Source organism: Archocentrus centrarchus, chromosome 19, assembly GCF_007364275.1.
Source record: "Archocentrus centrarchus isolate MPI-CPG fArcCen1 chromosome 19, fArcCen1, whole genome shotgun sequence".
Taxonomy (NCBI): Eukaryota; Metazoa; Chordata; class Actinopteri; order Cichliformes; family Cichlidae; genus Archocentrus; species Archocentrus centrarchus.
Window position 1 is genome coordinate 10,697,529 of NC_044364.1, and position 27,171 is coordinate 10,724,699.

Here is a 27,171-nt window from a genome sequence, read left to right on the forward strand (position 1 = left end):
TGTCGTAATCCTTTCCTGCTGATTCGCTACAGTAAGTCTGAAAGGTCATTTCGACGCTGCAGTCGATCAAGCCCGCAGATAGCTCATTCCTGAGGGGAGTTCTTTTTCTTTAGAAAAATAAAGTTCACACTGTTCAGGTGCAGCTTTACACCGAAACCCAAAATTCTGGTTTGCTGTCCATCAGACTTATTCGTAGCTTAGAAGAAACTCGTTACTAGTGGAATTTGGTCGAAGGCAAACACTTGTTGCAATATGTTTCACCCAGTTTAAGCACAATAGTTTGATAAATGAGGGTTACTGTGTTTCCCAGTGTTATGGTAGCAGCCTCTGTGCAGGTATACTGTGGATATAGTGTATGTGTGAGTGTTAACCTGTTTGTGCCTGACTCTGGCCCTGCTGCTCCTGCAGACTTTGGCTGTCCACAGAAATGCCACTGTCACTGTGTAGCTTCTCCCCCTCAGGTGAAGGTGTCTGGTTTTGGTTGGGTGTGCAGTTGTTGGCTCCTTGCTTATTCTGCTTACAGCTATTCCACCTGTATGACAATGAATCAGCAGAGAAACTCAACATTTGCCAATATTATAAATACAGAAAACAGTTTCCCCCTTTAATTAGGTTATGAACCTTTCATATAGGCCTACTGTGTTGTGTGAGTGCGTCCATTGGCTCTCTCCCTAACTCAGGTGGCATCCCTTTTCTCCTATGGAGCCAGTACAGCTACATTGACTTACCAATAGAGCACAAAATCCGAGAAGAGTAAACCAGCTCCAGTGGGCCAGCTTCAGTAGCATGTGGCTTTAACAAACGGTTGGGTTTTTCTTGTTTAGCAGCACTTGGAGCACGCTGATGTCTTTCATTTTTGGTGTCTTTATAGACATCAGTGTTCATCAATCTCTTTAAGCTGAACCTGTTAATATCTTCTTATTAATGTTATTAGTTTTAACCCAGACACATTATTATTAACGCTCCCCTCATCTCCTAGCCGTTTTGGGAGAATGTTACATTCTCAGGTCGACATTTGTTCTATTGCAAATATAAAAATAAAACATACTTTAACAGATCTCCACATAGCACAGGTGAAAGTCATCTTGATTTTGGCCACTTAACAATATGTGGTTGCAAAGTTCTGACTCCACACATTAAAAAAAATACATTGAAGTGCTGTTAGTATGTTTGAGACTCATACTGAAAAACAGAACATACAGAACATTCAAGGACTGTTTTAAAGCAGATGACCTTGGCCAAATTTAATCAGATATGATTTTTGCACATGTCTCCACCTCATTACCACACTGTACACTCCACCTAAAGTGTTTTCTCTTTTCCATCAGCTTTTTAATCACAGGTACAGTAAGGTTAAGTTCTCACCATAACACACATATGTAGAGCAGCAAATAAAGGACTCAAACAGGTGCATTTCTACATTTCTGCACTTGTCAGAGACAAAATGGATTCATAAAATTCTCCCTGGAATCGCTGGGATGAAGCCACATTTTTATGAATGCTAAGTATTTACCCTGTGGTCCAGATTAGAAAGATGAAGATTAGAAATAAATATGACAATAAAAATACGATATATATTATGCTCCTGGGTCATTCAGGGGTAATAAAAGGCTGGAAAATTAAGTGTTACTAAAAAGAAATAGCCGGATGAACATTTTGCAACGAATTAGTTTAATTGGCAACAGGTCAGTCACATGACTGGGTGTAAAAAGAGCATCTTAGAGAGGCAGAGTGTCTCAGAAGGAAAGCTGGGCAGATGTTCACCAATCTGCAAAAACTGTGTCTAGAAATTGTGGAACAAATTCAGAATAATATTCCACAAGGTAAAACTTAACACTGAATATCTCATCACCTACAGTATCTCAAAGTCAAAGATCAGTATTGGATCCCCATTATCTTCGGGCCCTCGATTCAGTTCAGTTCAATTCAGTTTTATTTACATAGTGCCGAATCACAACAGTCACCTCAAGGTGTTTTATATTGTAAAATAAAGACCTGACAACAGTGGTATTAAAAATGCAGGAACACAACGCAACATTTACAGACTGCTGTTAAAAGAGGGGATGCTGCACAGAGGTAAACATGACTCTGTCCTAACTTTCTGAAGCATGTTGCTACCATCAAATTAAAAATGAGTTCATATTTTTTTTCTAAAAATTGTACATTTTCTCCATTTAAACATTTGATATGTTTTCTGTGTTCTACTGTGAATAAAAAGAATGAGATTTTTAAATCACTGCATTTGGTTTTTATTTACACTTTGCACAGCATGCTGACTTTTTTGTCTTTCCACCAGCACTTGAAAAGTCTTCATGCTTATCTGTAAAATGCTCAACTGTAACTTATTTTTGGCTTATAATACAGCAGCTGTGTCTAAACCTGCTTCACCCGTTTTTTGTTCTCACCTCTTGAAGATGATGAAGGCCACAAGGCCGACAACCACAGCTGCCAGGATGGAGCAGTAGATGGGGATGAGTTTATCATTCAGACCCTGGTAGATCCGCTGCTGGGAATTACCATTAGTGGTGGTGGTGGTGGTGATGCTGGTGCTGCTGTCCGCAGGGATCTCTGGTGGGAAATCTTGAAACGTGTAGTCTTCGTAAGTGGCCGCGGAGGGCTCAAAAGTGGAAGTCTCTGTGATATCCGGACCTATTAAGGACAAATAGGAGCAGAGGGAAATTCTTTGAGTTTCTTGAATATGTGAAAATAAAACAACACTGTGCTAACAGGCAAGTTTTTAATTAAGAAATTAAAAGTTTGGTTAAACATTTATTTTTGACCCCTTGGATCATTTACCATTTAAATAGAATAATTGCCAGTTTCAACAGCCACAAATTTCAACAAATTGAAGTAGGCTAAAAGATCTCAAAAAGCAACAGATCCTACCACAATCTAAAGAAACAGCTGAGAAACAAAGTCACTGACATCTATCAATCTGGAAATGGTTACAATGCCATTCCTCAGGTCATTTCTGTTAAACTTTGTAGATTTTAGAATGAATTTTTGCCCCTAGAATTTTCTTGGAGTGTTTGATTGAAAATGGTGCAATATTTGAGAGGATTCTTGAAACCTCAGCAAATTCTTTTAAACTCTTGAAATTTTGTGTTTGATCTGAACAAATAGATTTTTTTGGTACATCAATTTCTTATTTTATCTTGCAATTGAACATTTTTTAACCATTTTTTATAGGCTGTTTTTGAACAGTAAACAGCTTGAAAAAAGGTGAAAACCTAAATGGAAACGACTAGTTACTGGCATTCAATGGGAAAAATGACAAATTTGTAAAATCATTGTCTGAACCAGAAAAGTTTTGGATCATAAAAATATATTTGTAGTTTGTTTACATGTACAGAACAGAGTTCAAAGACAAGACTAAAGTGGAAATTTGTTACCTAGAGCTGGGAGAGCTCTGGGATAGCCCTGTAAAACTGAGTGGAAATGCATTGTGAAATTATAATTCTCTGGAGCACCAAACTCACCTATTCACTGCTGAAATTCAATTATTGATTTAAACAGATTTAACTGTGTGCAGCTTTGCAACAGACAAATGGCAGCAGTCAGCAACAAACACATCCAGGCCAAAGGGTGTTTTTCCATAAATAGCAGCAGATGGACAGACATGAACACTGTTTGATACCCCTTGGACTAGGATATTCACACTGTCCAATATGACTGAAAATGATATGTAAAGTTTAAATATAGCTACAGATATGACCAGTAAATTGGCAGATCACATATTTCCATGTACCTTTTACCATTTTGCTTCTTTCCACCACAGCAAGTGCAACAATAAATACTTCTCATGCTGACAAACAGAACAAGCACTCCAACAACACTTGGTCATACCCCCCCTCCCCAGGGAGCCATTAATGATGGTAAGAGCAAGTTGGTCCATCCAGTTCTCCCCACATTCCTCTGACCATTAGCAGACACATTCGCTCCTCACCGCGGATGCGGAAACCTATCCTCGCCTGTCACTTACTTATAGTTATTCACAGCACTGACAGGAAATCAGCCTGCTGGTTTCCAAGGGTTCTAAATACCTCGGGAGAGCTACTGAGTGCAAGGCAACCATTTTTTACTTATGAGGTGAAAACATTTTTAATGAGAGCTAATTTAGATCGATGTACAGAGCTGCTGTGGGGTTTTAGATGAAGGAAATTTGAGGAGGCACTTTATGGTAATGGAAATTTACTGAACATCCAATCAAGTCATTGTGCTATTTCCACCATTCTTAATCATTAATTTTAGGTCCCAAAGGCTATCAGGAAACAGGCTGCCCTGTAATTCTTGATGCCAGATTCATTTGACATTTGACACACAGCAAATAGTTTGTTTTGTGTGCAGTATTTTTACCATGTTAGGTATTCACAAGTGCTCTGAACGCCTGTTTGTTTTGTTACCTTGTTATTGTTGGTTCTTTGCCAGCGTTGCCTCCTGCTTAGTTCAAAAAGCCGCGTGCTGCTGTTAAGTAAGCTTCCGATGCTTTAACACACTGAACACAGCACAACACACCTTAAAAACCACTTTCCACAACAAGCCGCAACATTCCTGGTCTTCATGCTTTTCTTTCCCATATTTTCTAGCTTCCGTTTGTCACATTTAAAGTCAAAATGGATAAACTGTAAAGAACTTTGCATATATAATGCTTTTTTTTTGTGGCTTTGTGGGGAGTTGCACAATATCCACCTCAAGAAACAGCACTTCCGTCAGCATGAGACAGAGCTGAAACCTAGTTTTATGTCTGCTTGAGGCCCATCATCCATCCAGTTCAATAAGCTTTGGAAAGCCTGGATAATTAGGAAGCCTGTGTGATCATATTATTTTGTCCCTTTAGAGACCGCTGTAAGCGGAACATTGAAAGATGTTAGTGTTGTTGTTACTTCCTTTGTTTATGCGCACTCTTGTGTCCTGTTCATGTGCTCAAGTGCATATAAGAATGACTGAGAGGAGAGGACGAACTGAACTTGTACTGATGTACATGCTCCTTTAATTTTCTTGCAAGCAGATTAAATGATCTTTTCTGGAGAATTGATCGTGTGGCCTGTGGTTTTTGATAAGTTTCTGAATTTATCCAACAGATACAACAGACCTTTATCTGTGGATGAAGTGCCTAAGAAACAGAATGCATATGAAGAGGTGGCGTGAAGAAACACATGCTTTCTTCACACTCATCTGTCAAATTTAATATATGAAATAAAGAATATACAGAAAACTTACTGTAGCTAAATAACAAACTTAAAGCCCAAACACAGTGTTTAACATGACGCCTTTGTCCTGGGTAATCCATGATAGTCTGTGATAATCCATATTTGATGATTTTTTGATTATTGTTATTACCATCCTTAATATTTTAGGTTTTCACATGGATGATGAGCACTCATTTGTGTATGTAGGCAGCACTCTCATGCTGTTGAGTTGTCAGTGGAAAGCAACAATAGCAAGACAAATCCCTTCACTGGCATCATTTTGTTTTCTCTCCCATCTTTTATCAGTTTATTTTCAGTCTTTATATCTCATAAGTAAATAATTTGTCTCACAATTTAAACCGGGGCGTTCTGATACTCTTCCTCCGGTCGCCTGTCATTAAAACTGCAAAAGTTGATAGATGAGAAAATAACAGGCTCAGTCAGTTGTAATATAACAAAACATGTATTATATTTATTGTTAAGCATTATGTGGTTGTCAGCAAAATTACCAGATTTCTCTTGCTGGCTTTGTCTGATAATGATTAACTTGTGACAGGAAATCCAGCCTTTTGTGTATATTAAGCAAGTAAAAAGAACCTGTTGCTCTGTGCCCTTACATGAGTGTAGATACAACAGGACTGCGCATGTAGCTTGTGTTCAAAGGAGTGCGTGTTCATGTGAATGTGTGTGTGTAGGTTACTGAGGCAGCCACACCTGAGCTGAACTAGTCATTCCAGCCACTTGCAGACTCATGCAAACAGGTGTTGCTGCAGTTTCAACACCGTATACTTTAAAGCCTGACTTGTGATTTAGTCACAAAAGACAGGAGGGGCTTTTTTTTTTCTTTCTGTAATTGCATTACTGCAGCAATAACACCTGCAAGTCCCTGCACTACAAAGCCTCAAATGCCTTTTTTTTAAATTAAAGGACATTTTCATATTATTCATTACATCCATCACAATTTTTATAACAAGCACAAACAAAGGAATACCAACAAATACTGCAGAATGCTGTTACTCTTGTTTTGTTGATCTGTTCTTTTCTGTTTTTGCCTTTAGGCCTCGGGCTCACTTCCTACTGTACACAACCCATCTACTCTTTCTGCACACATGCCTTAGACACACCCACAAATGTACAGGGTGTGTGCATGCGTCCTTCTGTGTGTGTGTGCGCGCATGTGCCACTGTGTATGTGTGTGACTGTTCTGCTGCAGAAAGTGATCAGCACTCGTAGAGGTCAACCGGAGAAACCCGAGAGTGCAGAGGAGTAACTCCATCGCTTTTATCGACCAGGCCGCATTCTCAGCATCTGCTCCTATACTCTCGCTAGCGTTCTGCTTCTCTTTCTCTTCTGCAGCTCTCTATTTGCTTTCCAGTGTAATAATCTCATGCTAATGCATCTTCTCTTGTATAGTTTAGCAATCAGTTGCTTTCAATTAGCAGATTTCTACCCTTAATACACAAACAAGTCTTCAAACTAAACAACCAGACCAGTAATTTTTTTCCACCTTTTGAAATGACATATGCAAGTGTTGTTAAAACTGCACAGAAAAGGTTACAGTGAAAGAGTCCACATTAGGAGAGAGGTGGGGTAGAGGTGGCACACTCCCAACTTTTGAATGAAGACTGGAGTCCAATCTTGACTCCCTTTTAAGTTACATATTTAATAGCTATTTATGTTCAGTTTCACTCATGGTTTAATGAGGTCAAGCGCTAAAAACACTTAGTGAGTTTTAGGAAAATTCATGGCTTGGGCTAAAATAAAATCTTCTGCAATGTTTAACACACATTCAAAAGCTCCATTTTCAAAGTTTTGAGGGTGCAAATTTCCACCGAATCTTAAGGTGCGAAAACCAGTATATATTTAATATGCAGTTATTCACACAGTCATAATAACAAGTCACACAAAGAACCACCTGGATTTTTTCTGGGGGAGGGCATTCTCTGATTTTCTTGTAGCTGTTGGTTCAGGTATGCTTCCTTAATAAAAATCATTAATAAGAGCATGTTTTGTGAAGGATTTGAAATGGTTCATTAGACATTGTTAAAGCGGCTAATTATAATTTATAAATCATTAGTGGTCAAGGATTAATAAGTTACACTGATTACACTAAAAATGTGCTTTTACAAAATCCATATCTCTTCAGAGAGTGCAAATCTTTTTATGTCATTTTATCATCTGTGAAGAATTTCAAAACCATAAATTGTAGAAAAGCTTCTTTCACTTCTTTCGCAAACTGACAGAAATATTGCAACAAATGAGCCAACGAAATTACATTCATTTCTCTTTTTATTCCACAATGCAATAATTCAGCTTGAGACAGATTTAAAGATAATATCACTGAGAAAGAGGCTTGGCTTGGCAGAGACACAGTTACCCAGCACATGCAATAAATCCTGACGAGGACAAAAGCTCTCCAAGCAGAACTTTTGGCAATGAAAAGCCGGCACGAGCGAAAGCGCAAGTGTTGTGGTCACCCTTGCCACCAGAATTGCTCACTCATGCCAAAATCACCCCTGAAAGCTTTCCCAGGAATCTTAAGGGCAAATTCCGGAGGGATGGCAGGAAAGTGAGTCATTCCCACACTGGCAGCAAAGAAAAAGACTCAGTCAACTTTAAAACTTCCTTCATTGTTACAATGCTCACACTGTGTGGAGAAGAGACCAAAGGGGTTAAAAAGAGAAGGTCAACTGCGGCCATACAGCCCAGCTCAGAGAGATAGAGGCCTGTAGATGCAAGGAGACCAAGCTATAGAAACACAATGAGTGACTGTGCAATACAAAGACAGTGAATTGTTTAGTCACTGGGGTTGGGGATTCTTCACAGCTACTGATGTGGTGATGCCTTGGATGCAGGAAATCAGGAATGTTGATGGCATTTTTCCCCTTCATTGATTTCCCCCCATTTGTCTCCTGCTCGTTATCTGTCTGTCAAATGCTGACCGGAACCAACTGTTCACTAAGCTCCTCCTTCACAGTAGGACTGTCCAGTCATAGCTTAGCAATCATAAGCTTCATCACTGTAACAGGGGACTTTAATCACACAAACCTGAAGTCTGTGTTACCCAAATTCCACAGAAACATCCATATGGGTACAAGAAATGGAAAAACACTGGACTAGGTCTACACCAACTACAAAGGTGCCTACAAAGTCTGCCCGGCCCCCCGCCCCCCACCTTGAAGAGTCAGACCACCTCGCCTTGTTCTTAAGACCTACATATCAACTCCTCATCATCCTTCTAGTCTGAGGAGACTGAGACCCTGTTTACACGAGAACAGTTTCAGTGGAAACGGTGTTTGAAAAGTAACACATTCAGTCCGAAACATTTCAGAAACAATCTCCGTTTACACGGAAACGCAAGATGTTGAAAATGCTGCAGTTCCCACTGCCGGGCCACAAGTTGGCAGTGTGGATATAGGAGCCGCAACCATAGTGCGCATGTGCCAGTGCCTCCGTTTTCAAAAAGTAGCATTTTTGCTGTACCCCCACTCATGATACAAACTACACACTGAAGTTTACAGATGACACAGCTGTGGTGGGGTTGATAACCAAAAATCATGAGGCAGCCTACAGATCCAGGAAACACAAGGACACAGTACTGTACATGTACAGTCTGGTGATTGCTGGAGAAACAGGTGTTCCCCAAGGTACTTGAAAAAGCTCTGCTGTAAGTCAGAGCATGGACTTGACACTTTGTATCTTACTGGACTTTGCACTTCACACTCAGCATCCACAGTTTATGGACATTGAGGCCTGCATTATTTTATTTTTGTTGCTATTTATATTTATTTCTATTTGTTGTTATTTTCTTGTTTCTGTTCTTGTTTCTCGGTCTTATTTATATGCTTGTGGAATTTATATATTGTTCTCATTTATGCTGCTGTGAAACAGATTTTTGTAGCATGGAAATGTGCAATGACAATAAAGAATTTCTAATAACACAGCACAGGCCTGTCAGTCATTAGGTACCGCCACATGTTGAAGTGATGCAAGTACTCCTCCAGACTTAATATCTGAAGAGTTTAGGGGATTATTATTATTTTGTATTTTTCATTATTAAAAAGCAAAAACACACGAGATGTTAGTATGTCAGCACTGATGCTCCAGCAACTGTGTGGAACCAGGCTGGGCTCAGAAGATCAACAGTGACCCCAGCAAAACACACTATTAAGTCAGTTCTAATACTAAAAGCCTTTTCATTTGTATTGAGAAATTTAAAAGATAAAATATTGCTGGAAAATGTACATAAGAAAACATAAATTCATGTGAAAGATACTTCACTGCAAAGGACAAAGTGTTTTTGTTTGTTACATGTAGTGACACCACATGCAAATTCATCAGAATTTAAGAGTCCCTTCAGCAGATTCATCAGTTTCCCTTCTTTTCTCATTCAGTCTCTCTGTGTTTTCCCTTTCTTTGTTTTCCTCACTGGATTAAACTGGTGTGGCCCTGAGTGCTGTGCATGGTCCTTGTTAGCAGATTGCGCTTTCTGATTTCTGGAGGGCGGCCTGTCAATCGTTAAAGTCAACCAAACTCCGGAAGGAAACAGGCTCCCTCCTCCTGCTCGCCTATCAATACCCGAGTGAACTTGGTCCAATCGCCCCACCTCCCCAACTTTTTGTGCTCTCTCTACTGAAACCATCATCATATGTATTCACGTCTTTAACTTGTTAAATTGTGCTGCTGACTGTCTTGGCCAGAACAACCTTAGTCAAAGTGACTGACTTTTCTCCTGATTAAAAGAGGGTCTCAAAAAGCACACAAACCTTCACCTTTCCACCTATTATCTCGGATGATTAATGTTCTGTCAGTCAGTTCATTGACTCCTCTGCCAGAGGAATCATTGTGACATGTGGGACCTTTGCTGTTTGTTTGTTTGCTATTAAGATTAGAGAAAAACTACCAAGTTATTTTTAACAACCTCAGTAAAAGGGTGGAGCATGGGTAAAGGAAGCACCCCAAAAAATGTGATCTAGTTCTCGATAAGGCATCGACATTGAGAAGGGTGAATGATGTGCTTGCTGGATTACTGCCAGATCTGTGTGTGTGTCTGTGTGTGTGTGTGACTCATGTTCAAGTAACCCTTTGAAGTTTCTTTTTGTGCATGTATGTGCATGAATAATACAACTGCATATGTCCTGCCAAACACAGCTTGTTGCCCTTGCTGCCACAGAACCAGAATCCGAGGCTCTGGCTGATGCATACAGCATGTCCCGTCAGTCCTGACTGCAATCTCAGGGAAGAACAGGGTCATGGAGCAAAACCTCTGTCTCCCACCACCTTGAGGGCTTTTAGCCAAAACCTCAAGCTGATAAGAACAGGCAGTGAGTACTTTATCATGCTCAGTCATTACTCATACAGCTTTAACCAAGGTATAAAAGGGGCCTTGCCAAGTTGCGTTAATGTGGCTGCATTATCTTATTGATGATGCATTTTGAAATCATCCTTCTCTGAGCTTGATGGGCCTTGCCCTGGAACCAATCCTGTTAGCCACATCATATGTCCTCTCCATACTCAAAACACCATCCAAATCTGCGCTCAGCAAAGCAAACCTCTGCATCTCTGACAGGAGTAATTGAAGCCACCCATTCTAGCCGCGTCTCCTTATAGAATCCTAAGTTGCCGTGACAAACATAAACTGCCTGGATTAGTGAATTAAGTGCTACAATAGAGGGATGTTGGCTGTACAAAGTTCAGGACTGTGATAATGATTTGCATTCTTAGTCCCATGCAGGGATTTAGGCAACAAATGTATTTTAATTGAGGTCTAGTGAAAGATTGTGTTTAACATGTCGTGTCTCATCTATAACTAAGCTTAGAAATGCTGTAGGCACTATGAGTAAAATGAGAGAAACAAATGCAACTATTATTCTCATTATATTAATATCAAATTTGGGACTTGAAGGTGAGCTTTTAATTTTCCTACTGCAGTAATGCACATAAGAAGATGTCACCTTGTCCGGATGGTTATCAGTATCAGTTTTAATTAACTTTACTAGCCCCACTGTTGTTGTGACCCCTGAAAGGATTGTGGGGATTTATACCATGTTCCCTTCACATCCCTAGGGGGAACTCATACTGCCTGGTCATTCCACAAACACCCCTGCCACATACAAGACTCCCATGCCCTTTAACCTTTGGCCTTGCTCGCTGGCCTGCAGAAGAGTGGAAGTCATATCACACTTCTTTAGATAAGCATCTTGCCTTTAAATCTTCCCCTCCATGCGTCTACGCTGACAAAGTCTGGTCACTATTACCATGTTTAGCCATCAGAGATAGAAGAAGAGAGTGAGTTTTTCCCCTTAAGACACAAAACATAGCATTAATCCCCTTGGAGCTAGAACTGAAGGAAATTGTATTTCACCCCACATATCAGCTGAGTTTGTATCTTGCTATATTAAACACAGGAGAATGAAAATATAATCCAAACAATAAAGGAGAAAATCCAGTTTTCTCTTTAAGCTATAACCTCCAGTATTATCAAGCTGATGTTCTGGTGCTTCTACCTTGAGTTAAATTATGTCTCCAGTGTCTCGAGTTACAACTTGTCCTTAGTGGTCTGTGTGTTCCACTCATTCCCTCCACCTTCCTGACTTTACCCTTCGGGCCTGTGTCGCTCGACTCCGCAACATTAATGGATGTGGACGTCTGGCAGTGCTACAGATTTGTAAGCACTGATAACACTTCTGCTTCGGTAAAAAGATTACATTAGACATAAAAGGCGGATGATTGGGTTAAAGTGAGGAATAACATATGACAATAAAGCCCATACACAGTGGGTTGTACGTCATTATGCCGGAATCACATTCATCATGATGCATGCTTTGTTTGTTATCTAAAGGATGTTTCTGTATTGGGGCTCTGGCTCCTTGTATCTTGATCTCAGATGAATCATCTCTCCAAACACCACCCTTCCCTTTCAGACCACAAGCTAATTCAAGCTGCCTTAAAGCGTCATCCTCAATGGAAAATGTTTTTAATAGCAGCACGGCACATCAATACATGTTGTCTCTGCATTTGCTTTGCTTTGCCTTATTAAATAACCTTCTCTGTCTATATTTTCTCTGGTTCTTTTAAAGCCTAGCAGACACCGTATGGTTGTTTAGTCTTTTGTGTTGATATTTTTTTTTTTTGTTTGCTTATGTTTTCACACATGGCAGTTTCATGACTGGTCACAGTATTGGGTATTCTGCATTAAATGTTACTTATTTATTGGCCACTCAGCACAGTTCACTGAAAGGGGACATTAACCCCACTCCACTGTCGTTGTTTCCTCATAGACTCAGAGTCAAATATTCCAGCCTGTTTTTTTTTGTTTTTTTTAACTGCAATCTCCTTGTGTCGTTGTGTTTTACTTACATTTTTCCTTGTGTATTTTTTTTTTATAGTTTCTTTTTGTTTTTAGTCAGTTTAACTTCTAACTGACTCCCTATTTTGGGGATTTTTGCCCTTGTGCCTGTCTTGCTCCAGTTTGGTTTGCCACATGTATGACCCATAGCCTTGTACAACCTCAATTCTGACAAAACTCTTCCTACTACAAAGCCATGCTGCTGTAGTAGATACAGTACACTGCATCTGTTGTAGTCTCTTGCTGAAATATGCAAGGCCTTGCCTGAAAAAGACATCATCTGGCTGGGAGCATGTGATGCTTTAAAACCTTTCAGCACTGATGGTGCCTTTCCAGATGTGTAAGTTGCCATTTCCATAGGCACTGATGCACTCCCACACCATCAGAGATGCAGGCTTTTAAGCTGAGTGATGATAACAAGCCAGATGCTCCCTCTCCTCTTTAGTCAGGAGGACACAGTGTCCACGTTTTCATTTCATCTGACCACAGAACAGTTTTCCACTTTGCCTCAGTCCATTTTTAATGAGCTTTTGTCCCAGAGAAGACAGTGGTGTTTCTGGATCATGTTCACACACGGCTTCTTCTTTGCATGACAGAGCTATAACTTGCATTTGTGGATGGGACGGCGAACTGTGTTCACAGACAGTGATTTCTGGAAGTGTTCCTGAGCTCATGCAGTGATTTCCATGACAGAATTACGCCTATTTTTTTAATGCAGTGCCATCTGAAGACCCAAAGATCACAGGCCATCCAATGCTGATTTTCACCGGTCAACTCCCAGTTTGACTTATACAGTGTTGGTCCAGCTTAAACAGACTAATGCAGCAACAGTTAAATCTAAAATTGCACAAATACTCCAGTGGGACACTGCAGTACTCAAGACAAAGCATACATTCTTTGATTAAACAGAAAAACTGTCACAGGCCAATGAGCACCATGAGAGGAGGTACAAAAGGCTCTCTTTAGCCTCAAACTGGCTCTGTGTTCAGCACTGTGATAACAGCATCCTTCACACCACTTTCTCAACAGACTGCTTGGCTGATCAACAGACTCCTTTTATTGTCACCTCACAAAAGCGTTGATTTAATCTGTGAGGCATCAGATCATTGGAATGAGCAGTGACTGCAGTCATACAGAATTCCTGATTTGGAGTGTGATACCCACAGGGTGCAATGATATAAAAGAAATTCAGAGCCCTGTTCAGAGATATGACCTTCTTCTAAACCCTCAACACACAAAGAGTGTGGTCTTTGTGTCCCTCTATGGGATGAGTTGCTGAAGACAACGAGACCAGCTTCACTGTGGCATTTAGGTCGATGGGCTAACAATGTGCATAGTGTTGAAGTGAGATGATCTGATTATGAGGCTGACAAAGTGGATGTCAAGTGCGTTGTACATTTCATTCAGTGTTGGACAGCGAATATGTGCTCACGTTGTCCCATTCACATCGTCTTGACCCTGGGCAACACAGTCCATCACTCAACTTTACTCTGCACAGAAGTTCATGATAAATTTGCTCAGTATTTAGACAAGGTCGCCTCACAAAGCCATTTATTAGAAAAGAAATATCTGAATGGCCTTATCACAAGAACACATCTGTTTGGATTCATTTTCATTTTTCCTTCTAATCTAAAGGAAAACAGTCTCATGGACCCCTCATCCCTCAGCATTAGGCATTCTAAATAATAATCTAAATTTTTTTTTAAACAATCACGAGCGACACATGTAAACTTTTCAGCAATGTGATTGCTCAGAAATAATGTGTTACTTTAGATAACGCACAAACCTAGCTTTTGTCAGGTATCTTGAACCTTTGTTTTTTGTTCCTTATGCAGCTGTAAATGTATAAATGACAATATTTGTAAGTTAGGAAAAAAAAGGCTGAATATTTCCACCAGCCACTTTATTAGGTACACCTTGTTAATACTGGGTTGGACCCATTCTTCATGGCATAGAGTCAACAACATGCTGGAAACACTTATCAGAGATTTTGGTCCATATTGACATGATAGCATCACATAGTTGCTGTGGATTTGTTAGCTGCACATGCATGATGTGAATCTCCCGTTCCACCAAATCCAAAAGGTGATCTACTGGATTGAGATCTGGTGACTGTGGAAGCCATCTGAGTGCACTGAATTCATTGTAATGTTCAAGAAACCAGTCTGAGATGATTTGGGCTTTGTGACATGACATGTTATCCTACTGTAAGCAATCATCAGAAGATGGGTACACTGTGGTCATAAAAGGATGGCCAGCAAGGACACTCAGGAAGTCTGCGGTGATTAAACGATGGTACCAAGTGTGCCAAGAAAATATCCCCCACACCATTACACCACCAGCAGCCTGAACTGTTGATGCATCAGGATATATCACTAAATTTACACTAAATTCTGTCCCTACCATCCAAATATTGCAGCAGAAATTGAGACTCATCAAACCAGGCAACATTGTTCCAATTTTCTCTTGCCCAGTTTTGGTGAGTGCATGTGAATTGCCTCAGTTTCCTGTTCTTCACTGATAGGAGTGATACCCGGTGGGATCTTCTTCTGCTATAGCCAATCTATTTCAAAGTTCAATGTGTTGTGGGTTCTGAGATGCTCTTCTGCATACCTTGGTTGTAACGAGTGGTTATTTGAGTTTCTGTTGCCTTCCTGTCAGCTCAAAGCAGTCTGACCATTCTTCTTTGACCTCTGGCATCACCAAGCCATTTTCACCCAGAGAACTGCCACTCACTGGATATTTTCTCTTTTTCAGACCATTCTCTGTAAACCTTAGAGATGTTTGTGTGGGAAAATCCTTGTAAAGCAAGCAGTTTCTGAAACAACACCAACAACCATGTCATGTTCAAAGTCCCTCAAATCACCTTTCTTCCTCATTCTGCTGCTCAGTTTGGATTTTAGCAGATATTTGTGTTAATGAGTAGTTGAACACGTGTACCAAACAAAAGTGGCCGGTGAGTGTGAACAAAGCTAACAGACTACTGACTTTAGCCTTACATTTTCTGTACACATACACTTCACATGGAACATGAAGTGCATGAAAGGGAGTAAAGAAAGTTACAGTTAAATGAACCTGCACAATCAGTGTATTATATAAAGAAGCACCAAGATCGTTTGTTTTAGAGTACGTCGTGGACCTTTGGGTTTTTTTTTTTTTTGACAGTGCATGCGTGTACACTTTGATCCAGAGGACTTTATAATAAAAATATGAACTACTTTTCTTACCTTGACAAATTGTGTCACTGAAGGGGGTGCAGGCCTTTAATTCCATCTCATCATCGCAAGTACTGCAGGGAATACAGGGATTCCAAGAGCTTTCCTGGTCCGAGTATGTGTCCCCAGTGCAATTCTCACACCCTGTGTCACGGTCATCCTCACAGCGGTACAACATTCCCTGGCCTTCAGGACATTTAGTGCAGGGTTGACACTTCTGTGTGGTTCTATCCAGGTAGTAACCGTAGTTGCACACACAAATGGCGTCAGTGGAGTCAGTGCAGGGAGTTTCCATGCGGAATAGATCTGTACATTGCGTGCAGGGTTGGCATATCTCTGTGTGACTGAAACTTTCTGAGAAGGTTTCACCTAAATAAAAAGAGAAGAAAATTGACAAAGTTTTTATCTGCCAGAAGGATGGCTGGTGTTTGTTTAGCATTCCTCTAAAAGCACATACAGTCTACGAGTTCTGACAAAGTCCAAAAAAAAAGAGAAAAAGAAAATAGTCTTTCAGTTTTGCACATTTATTTGGCCCCTGTAAATAGACTGATGTCAGTCAACAAGGCTGATATTCTCCAGTACCTTGTTACTGATAACACTGACTGATCATTTCAAAGAAGATAAGTATGTATATATAATCTTATTCCCCTGCATCTGAAACCAATCCAGTGCTCTTATTGCCCACATTGTCAGCACTAGTCAAACACTTCAAGTTAGAATGACTTAGTATTCAGCAATATTCAACTAACTGGTGCTGTGATTTGCTCTTGTTGAGAAGATTTCATCTTGTTATCTCAGGATGAGTTTGTTTCATTTACCAAATGTGGATCAAATTTTCTAAAATCAAGCAGTGACACAGGAATTTAGCGATAAGGTTATTTTTCCTGGTGTGTATGTGCATGCAAACAGGTCACTTGGAACAAGAAAAGGTGTTTTTAGAAAATTAACACTTTTGTAAATGCTATGTAGTACAGTATATCTGCAAAATGTCCTAGGACAGATATATCTGCAAAGGACGCAATCAATATTGCATGTTTTATGGAATTGTATTTCGGCTGGATAGAGAACTGGGAAACCCACTAAATTATGCAGCAGACCCATTTGTAAGAGCAGCTTGTGTGTGTGTGTGTGTGTGTGTGTGTGTGTGTGTGTGTGAGAGAGAATAATGTAAGAATTTGTCTGAAATGCTGAAAATATTCTGTATACATTGTGTCAAAAATGTGTATTTATTTTTTATTTCCAGCCTTTTGTGGATTTGCAGTTTGTCCCCGACTAATAAACTAAACAAGTTTAATCAAGAGGTTTTTGTTCAAACAAAATCAATAATCCGTGCCCTGACACTGGAAACTGGAAAAGCATTGTACCAATTTTTTTTGTATTGTACAGAGCAAATATGAAGGTCAGTATATTCCTCTGAAGATGAACAACAGCTGTTGGTTGCAACCCTAAGCTAAGAGGAACTAAACGGCTCTGATAGACATATTTTAATATAAGGCACAGAGATAAACGTTGGCACAGAGTGATTCTGCGCTGTAACATAGGTGATTACATTCACAACTAACTGCTTTGTGAGCAAGATTGTAAAATGTGTAAATTGCAATTATCTGATGTGAAGATATAATTTTAAAGATACTGAATATTTTGGAATCAAAATTCCTAATCCTGGCTTAAAATCATCTTAAATGATTAGGCAATTATAAACATAGTTGCAGATTAATGTAGTTTCAGTTTTCTTTTCTCTTTAAACCAAACTAAAATAAACTAGTCTCTGGTAGGAGACTGAAGGTTTTTGGTATGCGGTCTGCCATGACCCTTTGCAGTTCAGTGTCTGTTAGCATATCAAGTTTTTTGGGCTGCGTCACTGGCCCACCAACCTTGGCAAATGCTCTGATGATGCAGAGATTACAACAGAGATCACGAAAGATAGACACTGACAGGCGGAGAGAAGAAAAGAAGGTCGTGTCATTTGAGAACCAGATGAATCTGTGTGTGCAGTTCTGCCTTAAACTGGTGGTGTCAAATGTGGATCCTTCACATTTTTGTTTAATTATGCCTTCAGAAGTGGACTATTGTCCCTTCTCTTTATGTGGGCCTGTTGATGTCCGGTCATGTAGTGATACCCTACCACCACCCCCACCGCCGCCACCACTCTCCCCCTCACCCCCATTATGTCCTATAACGCCCTCCTTCTCTCAGACTACCCTCACTACCCCCTCCCCATGAGTGCTCTCAGAGCCATTATCATAATGCCATGCATCAATAATGCAAGTCAATACATTAATAACACTAGCCTGCAGCATGGAGAAAAGAGCTAGGGTTGGGGGTTGGTTATGGAGGCGGAGGGATGGGGAGTACAGACAGTCTTTTCCTGGCTCAGCATATCGTATCATAACTTTCACTGCTTGTCTAACACTGAATCCCTTTTCACCACCCATAAAAGGACTCCTGACTTTATCCTCTGTGGCTGCTACTGCGGTGTGTGTGTGTGTGTGTGTGTGTGTGTGTGTGTGTGTGTGTGTGTGTGTGTGTGTGTGTGCACGCGTGCATGTGAGTGTGTGGGAGTTTTCCTGGACATGTTTGTATGTGTGTGTGTGTGTGTGTGTGTGTGTCTGTGTGTGTCTGTGTGTGCGTGTGTGCGAACCATTAACTGCTGGCTGAGAAGTTCACCTTGTCTCCATTCCAGTTGTACAGCTGTACTTGTTCTGTTTCATCTCCACTGATCTGCTCATTCAGCCAAACTCCTCAGTGTGTTTTGACTAGCCATTCTTTTTAGCATTTCTGCCAAGTGCCTGTTAACTAGCCATACTAAATGAAGCCTGCGCCTTATAAACAGATCACTGCAATCAGCTTCTAATAAAAACAGGCAATATGCCTGAAACAACACTTCAGATGATATATGGTAGGAGGAAGCTGATGAAGATCAGGAAATACAATGTTTCTGTTGCCTTCTTTTTTTGTGCATTTCCCAACTAGCTGGCAAGGGGTTCCTGGAGATTGCTGACTGTTGCTAGCCGAGTTTTACTAGCTGAATGGTAGCAAAACTTGAAAAAGTGTGAAGCAAACTTTGAGGACGTTCAAAGTAAATGTGCCTCAGCGCCGCAGACAAGTTTCAAAAAAAGGTGAAACTTTCACATTGAAGATAAACGATCTCCATTTCCAGTTTGTGTCACTCTTTTCAGTATCACTACCACTTGGTGAGCAGTGGGTGAGTGTTTGCAGACAAGGCAATGTGTTCCATGCAAACTACAGGCATGTACAGCAATCCCCTAGCAACCAAAGCAATTGCAAGGAATTTTTCATCCACTGATTGGTGAACACACATTTTTCCCCTAGCGACTAGTGGTTGCCAGGGAGCTACTGACTAGTCTCTAGGCCTGTGTGACTGTAGCTTTAGCGACTGCCACAAACTCCAGCAATCACTCGCAACCGGTTGGGAAACAGACATTTTTCCCGGTGGTTGCCAGATGTTCGGGTTCCAGGCCTGTGTGACTGAGGCCTTATTCACTTAACCCTACACTGTCATGTCAAAAGTGGCAGACAAGTTAACACTGTGTGGTTAGTGGTCATGTGATTGCAAAACCTTGATATCAAATTCATAGTTGACAACCTAAAACTCTAATGCTAACCTGTAAAATCTCCAGTAGCCTAATTTTCTGAATCCCAGCTTACTGCAGACAATGTGCAGTTCACACTGATAATGATGAAAGATTTTGTCAGCCAAAATTCCTAATAATTTTGAATGCTAAATGCTAAAATTCTGTTAGCCAGTTGTAAGCTTTTCTCCTGCTGATGTTTTCAGGTATCCATCCATCCATTTTCTTAACCCTTATCCAGTTCAGGGCTGCAGTGGGGCTGGAGCCTGTGCCAGCTTTTATGGGGCAAGAGGTAAGATACATCGTGGACACAGGGCTAACACAGAGAGACACCCACAGGTAACACAGTGCTGCATAAAAATCAAAACACAGTAAACGGGTATTAAATAAGCACAAGATGGCTATTTATATGATGTAGAGTCATGGTAAAAGTTATAAGGGGAACAATAACATATGGCATATTACACTGTATCGTTATTGATTCAACAAAGTAAGTACACCCCATGATTTAGTGGTTTACAGAGCCACTTTTAGCACCCTTCCAAACAAGCCTTATTTTATTCAGTCTTTTCTTAATTGTACTGTCATGAACTTTTAACACTGAGCACACTGGCTGAGGTCTGCAGAGTCTGAGATTTAGCTCGTCAGGTTTTTGGGTTGTTTTGTTTTTTTTTGCAGTGTCTCTGAGGAAGGGAAACATGGGACCATGCCAGGAGCATGTGAACACACAAAAACTTCCCCTAGTCTAATAATACAGCACAGTCTACACTCTGATCTGACTTTGCTGCCACAGTGGCAAAATATAACAGTGATTAGGCCCTTGCTGCAAATGTTCCAATAAATAACATATTTTTACAAAACAATCTTGTGAAAAGAAAAACAAACACAGGTTCATGTCAGTCCCATAAAAAGGTTACTAAAATATACTAACAGACAGACAGTCTTTTTTATTTGTTTCTTAGCTTTTGCTACTAAATTTGTGGTTCTGGGGCAGGTAAAAAAAAAAAAAAAAAAAGAAACCACCAACCAAACTTTGGTGTATTACCAAGAATTGTTCAAGGTAGTGTGTGGGGAATGACCAAATATTAAAGTAGGAGGTTTGATAGTCGAGCTGTAATCAGGCTGTATTTTCCAACATCATTATGGTGTCATCACATGATGAGATATCTGCTTGGATTTTTTTTTTTTTTTTTTTTGAGCCGGAGCAGAGCTTGTCACCATCTGTTTGTTCACGCCTTACTTGAGCAAGCACTGTAAGACTTATAATTATTATCTTTCAAGACACTTCAAATAACAGTAATTTTAAACAGATAACAGAAGTGTTTTTTAATAGAAACAGAGCAGAAGATAATTTGTGACAAGAAGCAGAACTAAATGCTTTTATGCACAAAAGTAATTTATAAGTTGTAGACCGACTCTTCTCCTGAGAAACACTTACAAACGCATACATCTTCCCAAAGAAGACCCACAATCCTAAATAAATAGATCATCTACATCCACGTTCTCATGACTTCTCTCGTGACCTAAAGGCTGAAGCATTTTGAGTGTGGGCCTCCTTGGCTCATGGGTTACCATCCTCCACTGGCTCAGGGAAGTTTACAACTACTTCCTGGCCTGGTTGCAGAACGGTTAGGGAATTCATACAAGAAAAACTCTGGCTGTAGACCAACCCTGTCCACTGCAGGTCCAAGCTGACCTCAAATTCTAAAGTTCCAAAAACATTTAATGCCATTGCATTTTCCCTATGCTAACAAGTAGAAACACTGAGTCGACTTTAAATGTCTTTTTGAGCTCTTCAGTCATCATTCATACTTCTCGAATCCACTGTGACATAACAGCTTATCTGATGCACTACATATCTTCCACTACAGTTTTTTTTTTTTTTTTTTTCCCTGTGGCAACATTTGGAGCTGTTCCCACTCTTGCATCCTCTCAACATCACTGTCCTCAGAAAGCCTTTCAGTCCAACACAGCCTCTCTCCCTACATGGTAAAGGCCACGAGGCAGGCTGAATGCATCCAGTTTACTTCCAGACATCTAGCTGAATAAGTCTAACATATTAAATGTACATTACATTAAATGTAAACATATCAATAAGTCTATCGCTTTTTGGCATACAACACTGTGGTTTCATAACAGTGATATTCAAATTTCATCCATGCTAACGTTGGGGTCTGTTTTGCTGGGTGATCTAACTGGGAGATTTTGCAGCTGTAGGTTTTCAGTTTGAAACAAAATCAAAATCCTGCTTGGATTCCAGTCAGTCTCTGCTGTGTGTTTATTTCTCACAAGAAAGCATTAGCAAATTAACAAAGCTAGAGTGTAATATTGTAAACAAACAGACTAATTATAATAGTTGGAAGCAGCAGCCAGGTTTGAACAGCCTTAAACCTGCATTTATTCCTAATGACCAGCAGGTGGCATTCATTTGGCTGTAAAGAGAACTCAAATCATAGCAGAAATCAATCCAATTTCTTATTTGATTTATGACCTCTGTAAACCCTTTGCTCATGAGATTACGGTCTCAAATAGCTTAAAAACTTGCTATTGTACCAGCATCGAGCCCTCACACATGACCTCTGGTTTCAAAAAGCTGACATGTCAATGGCAGAAAAGGTCAAGTCAAGGCTTCTAAAGCAAAGTCCACAAACCAGTGAGTGAAGGCATAGCTCCATCTTTCATATACAGTCTATGGGTAAATGGTACTGTTACACATCACCATGTTTGTTTTGTCATTAGGAGCGTGGTAGCTAGCTGAGTGAGATCAATAAAGTCTCAAGAAGTTATGGGTTGCACAGACAGGGCATGAGTCCCACAAGAAATCAGAATATTTGATCAGACCTTGGTGTAGAAAATGTGCACCCCTGTGCCCTAATACAGATGAAAAGTGCCACCGGAGCAAGTCCAGCCTGTGTAGAATCATATGCAATATTTTACTGGGACATAGTTATGGATTAATTCATTTATACGCAACTTTAATGTTGTAGCAAGAGATTATTTTACTTACAAGTACTCTGCTGGAAAATATTAATAAATGTGTATTACTAAACATGCAAAAAAATAAAGCTTTAAAATGGGACAAAAGGGGGCAAAAGCAAAAGAGACACACCCATGCTATACTACTATGAAACAAAATTAAAGAACTTATTTAAGATGTTAATATCCTAATGACAAAATTTAGCTTTCAAAAAACTACAGAAGGCCATAACTGTGCCAGAAATTATTCACTGTTTCACGGTTTAGCAACAGGATGTCGGATTTCTAAATGTAAATTTGAAGGACAATTGCAACTGATTTACAATCCTGCATAAACTACTGTTGGAAAGCATATGAGTGTATGTGTTCACATCACTGTTTTTGTGATACTCACTATCAAGACATGGAGCACAGACAGTCTGTTTGGCCCCACATGGTACGATGACACCGTCGCCGGGCGCACACTGCTGGCAGCATTCTCCATTGGTTGTAAACTGCTTTGACGGACATGTGTCCTTATTGGCCAGAGTCCCAACCTGCCGAATGCCAGCAGCATCGTTAGCAAATGTCATTTACATTCAGCAGGTAAACATGAGATTATCAGTGCAAAAACACATGCAAAATGATTTTACAAAAGGTTTTATGTTTTGTCTCAAGTGAAATCACATTGCGCAACAAGAGCACTTCAAATAAAGAGTGTTTTTCCAGCCACTGGCTGCAAAAGCCATCAGGCAATAAAGAAGCACAAGTATTTCAAAAGAAAGAGCATTAGAAAGAGAAAGCAAACAATACTCTATAAAACAGAAATCCTTTTCACTGTCCGCTTTGGTTTATTTTGGGACGACTAAAACTAGTTTAGTCAAGAGGCCACTGAGGACCCTGCAAGAAAGTGACAAGGAAAAAATCTAAAAAAGCTGTAGATGATTTATGGGAAAGCTACACAAAACTGTGCACGTGCCAGGAACTTTAGCTGTTTCCTCTGCTATTGTGAAATACAAAGTTTTCTTTTACTTCTAAAAGTATTCAAATGAAAAACAAAAAAAATGTGTATTTCGACACATGGGACCTGTAACTCAAGGTCACAAAGAGGTCCTGCTTTTGTTTTTTCAACGATCACATGTAAGACTCATTTTAGCTCTAAGCTGTGCAGGCATTAATAAAGTACCAGCACACAAAATCATCCATCCTCACGATGCTGGTTTTGTCTACATTCTTCAAACAGCAACCTGTTGAGTGCATTATCAAAGCTGCTGAGAGGTAAAGACATTTGTGCGTGCCACTGCTTATGCATAAATGCATGAGTGCGCGCACTTGCGCACTCACGGCTGAGAGTGTGCATGGCCTTTTAATATAATAGCTCAGTCTAATAGCTAAATCGTTGCTTTCTCACACCATCTTCTGCACACATTGACCTCTAAAGCAAACATGGATAAAACCAGCAATTGCCCTCTGACACAGAGATGTCTGTCTTTCATTCTCCCCACATACACGATGGGGGCATTTTTAAGCCGATGAAATTAGGACCTTCTACTGCTGTCTGCAAGTGTATCGCTTGCCTCAGTTGAGAGGTGAAAAGAAAACTGTGTCTTAATAGTGGAATTCTGTACAAGTGCATCTTATCACATAAGCGAGTCAGAATGGCCATTACATTTGTCATGGTAGTTTGAGGATGGGATGGGTGCACGTATATGGGTACGTTGATGGATGGAAAAGTGTGAAGGAGGAGCAATCGCCTGACAGGCGTGAGGGTTCAGGTGTGCGTGGAATGCTACTGACGAGAGAGAGAGTGAAAATCCACAAAACATCAAATGTCCCCTCGAGCACCTCCGCTGAGTCAGCTGGCAGAAGATGTTTGTGAGTGTGTGTGTGTGCGCTTTTACACATGTGGACACACACACACTCCCTTTTGTTCTGAACAGTGTTATGGTTCATTCACCTTCAAGTCTTTGGTATTCAATTTTCCATCCTCTTCATGTTCAAGAATATTTTCAGCCATGTGCAGGAACTTTTTATTTTAAATGTTCCAGGAAAAAATGTCTCATGACAGCTAATCCATCTTTATTCTCATTACATGACAGACTCTGGGAAATAAAGGCAATTCACGTTCACCATTTCAAGCTTCACGCTCAGTTTTACCTGAGTAGTTTCCCTGTGCAGTGATTTCAAGCCTCTAAAATGTTTCACTTTATAGCTTCCTCATAACTTCAATGACCTCGCTCTCTTTTCTTTACCGCAGCACACGCTTTACTTCATGCTCACCTTTCGCAACAACGTAAATCGCATCTGTCACTGCACGCGCTCATCACTCTGCCGCTTCCCCCGAACTGCCCCCTCATTTACTGCACACACCCATCAACTCACGCACATCTGCACAACCACATTAACAAATCTTATATGTGAACAAACCTGTTCCAAAATGTCAAACTGACACCTTTGAAATGGCTCCAAGTTCCAGCATTTTAGTAACTGCGTGTGTCTTTGACCCTATTCTAGCTCCAGGTGAGGGTGCAGCACCAAAATGACTCAAAGACCAAAAACTGAGATTAAAGTGCATCGCTAGTGTCTGCTAGGCTGTGCAAACAGATGAATTAGAGGGCAATGTGATTTCAGCATATGGCTGGAGTAACAGGAAAAAAAAGGATGCACAGAACTGAGCAAGTTGTAGCTTGACTTGCACATCTCTAGATTTTTAGATGGGAATTTGTGGGCTGCACTCTTCAACTTTCGCCAGCCAATTTCCCTGAAGCGGAAAAAAAAAAAAGTAAAAATGCACGCGCGCGCACACACACACACACAAATGAATGCGCAAAAGCATCTGGACACACTACTTCAATGCTCCAACCAATCTTACTAATGCAACAGTCAATTTTCAGTTGGAGGCACTTAACCTCTGGACCTCAGCTGCCAGTACTTGTTAAGCCATTAGAGTTTCACTAAACCAGCCTTCCAATAAGCTGGGCCTAATTTTAATCCTGACATGGATCCTAAACTGCTGTTGGCCCACTTGGTGGCAATGACATTACAGCATATGTCTTCGCAAACAACACTGACTCATCATCTGGTGACGTGAGAGACAACTAGAGAAGAAGTAAGTGAAGTAAGCATAAGGAGAAAGTAAGGGAGGAAAATTGAGGGGGTGGGTAGGCGGGGTGGCTCAGACTCCATCAATATTACATGTGCTGAGCCAGCAGAGGATGCATACACATCAGTGGGAGCAGCTGTCATGTATCAGTGATGCAGCCCGCTCCAAAAACCAAAACCTTGACAAGCTCACGCCACAGACTGATCGAGTCTGTAAAGTGTGACTGCATAGTTTTCATGGATTCCCTTAAGTGGTGGATTTGTCTTCCTTCTCCCACATGTTCATGTTGTCTTTGTCTGCCTCCCTCCCTCTGTGTTTATTTCCATCTCCTGTATCTGCTTGTTTTTTCTTCTTGTGTGTCTGCGTTGCTCGTCTTCCAGGCCTTCACAGTGGTGAGAATCTTTGCATCACCTGGAAATCGCCCTACAGATCATGTTATTAATTTATGTTTACAAGGCATAATTTTACCATCTATTGTCTGTGTTGTAAATCGGCTGCACATCTGCCTGTCCTGGAAGAAGGATCCTTCCTTAGTTTCCCCCATTAAGTTTTTCAGAGGTGAATCTACAGATCATAGAACAGAAGGTGTCCTTCTGTGTGTAGTGCAAAGCCTCTTGAGGCAAATTTGAGATAACTGGCAAACTTTCACAAACTCAGTAAATTCGCCAAAGTCAAACCAAACGCATTGGTGATCCTCCACAGATCCCACTGTGACACTGTTATTGTCCTGCTGTCTGTGGAGCCACATGTAACTGAGAAGGGTGGAACTACAGATCCGCAACTGAGGCTATAGAGTATCAACCTGAATGGCTGTTGCATATATCCATTCTGCTTTACAATGTCAAGCCAGGGCTGCGGGTAGGACAGGTGCAAAGACACGTACATGTGGCGTTTTCCAAGTACCACATCAAAAAGAGTTTAAAGTAATCAATATCACCTTTGATACGGTATGTTTGGGACTTTAAAATCTCACTCAAAGTTAGTGAAAAGTACAGATTTTTCGAAAATTTTCTTCTCAGAAAGTGAAGGGCGTGATAGGTTAGACAAAAAAAAAAAGAGAAAACGTGAAAGAGAGAAAACTTTCCCTCACACGCACCAGTTATTAGCCAGCCTCTCATTGGGCTATTTTGATGCGCGGCTGGGCATGGTTTCTGCGCACAGTGTGACAGGAAAAAATATATCCAGGTGAAGTTCATGGCAAACATTTAACGCCCACGTTGATTATATAAGAGACTACTCACCGCTCCAAGCAGCACTGCTACGAAAACGAAATACACTCTGTATCTTCTTTGCATCTTTCTAGGGAGGTCAACCGTCGGATGCAACGCGGAATGATGCGGATAAGTCTTTGCGCTAAACTCTGCTGCCATTATTGCGCGTCTTTGCGAATCTTTTTGGTTCTGTTGTTGGAGAAAATCTGAACTCTCTAAGTAACTGAGCTCTGTCAGGTGTGTACCGCAGCGGGAGGTCACTCAGTCCGTAAACACTAGCTGCAGACACAATCCACTCGCTGAGACTGACCCATTGGATTCTCGGCTGCGTGCGTTTTTTTTTTTCTTCCTACAGCGTTCATATGGCAGAAGCGCACAGCTCAGCGGCTTCAGGGAAGGACCCATCACCCTCTCCACGCCCACAAAACGCACACACATACACGAACCAGCGCTCTCGCTCTTTAAATGGTTACATTACGTTGTTGTTGTTGTTGTCGAGTCGAAGAAGCCAACTTAATAAAAAACAATAACAGATCGACTCCACATTCTCATTTGAA

At 40.6% G+C, this 27,171-nt stretch overlaps 1 protein-coding gene across 1 annotated transcript in view; it reads right to left on the reverse strand.

Annotated features, from left to right (window-relative positions):
* LOC115798850 (tumor necrosis factor receptor superfamily member 16-like) overlaps positions 1-26,968 on the reverse strand; it is a 32,735-nt gene extending 5,767 nt beyond the window's left edge. The window contains exons 1-5 of the mRNA XM_030755833.1: positions 26,645-26,968; positions 22,716-22,857; positions 15,765-16,121; positions 2,406-2,649; positions 372-532 (exon numbers count right to left, since the gene is read on the reverse strand). Coding sequence (XP_030611693.1) covers positions 372-532; positions 2,406-2,649; positions 15,765-16,121; positions 22,716-22,857; positions 26,645-26,773 — 1,033 coding nt within the window. The 5' untranslated portion in view covers positions 26,774-26,968. The remainder of the gene's footprint in view (positions 1-371; positions 533-2,405; positions 2,650-15,764; positions 16,122-22,715; positions 22,858-26,644) is intronic.
* Positions 26,969-27,171: the final 203 nt, after the last annotated feature.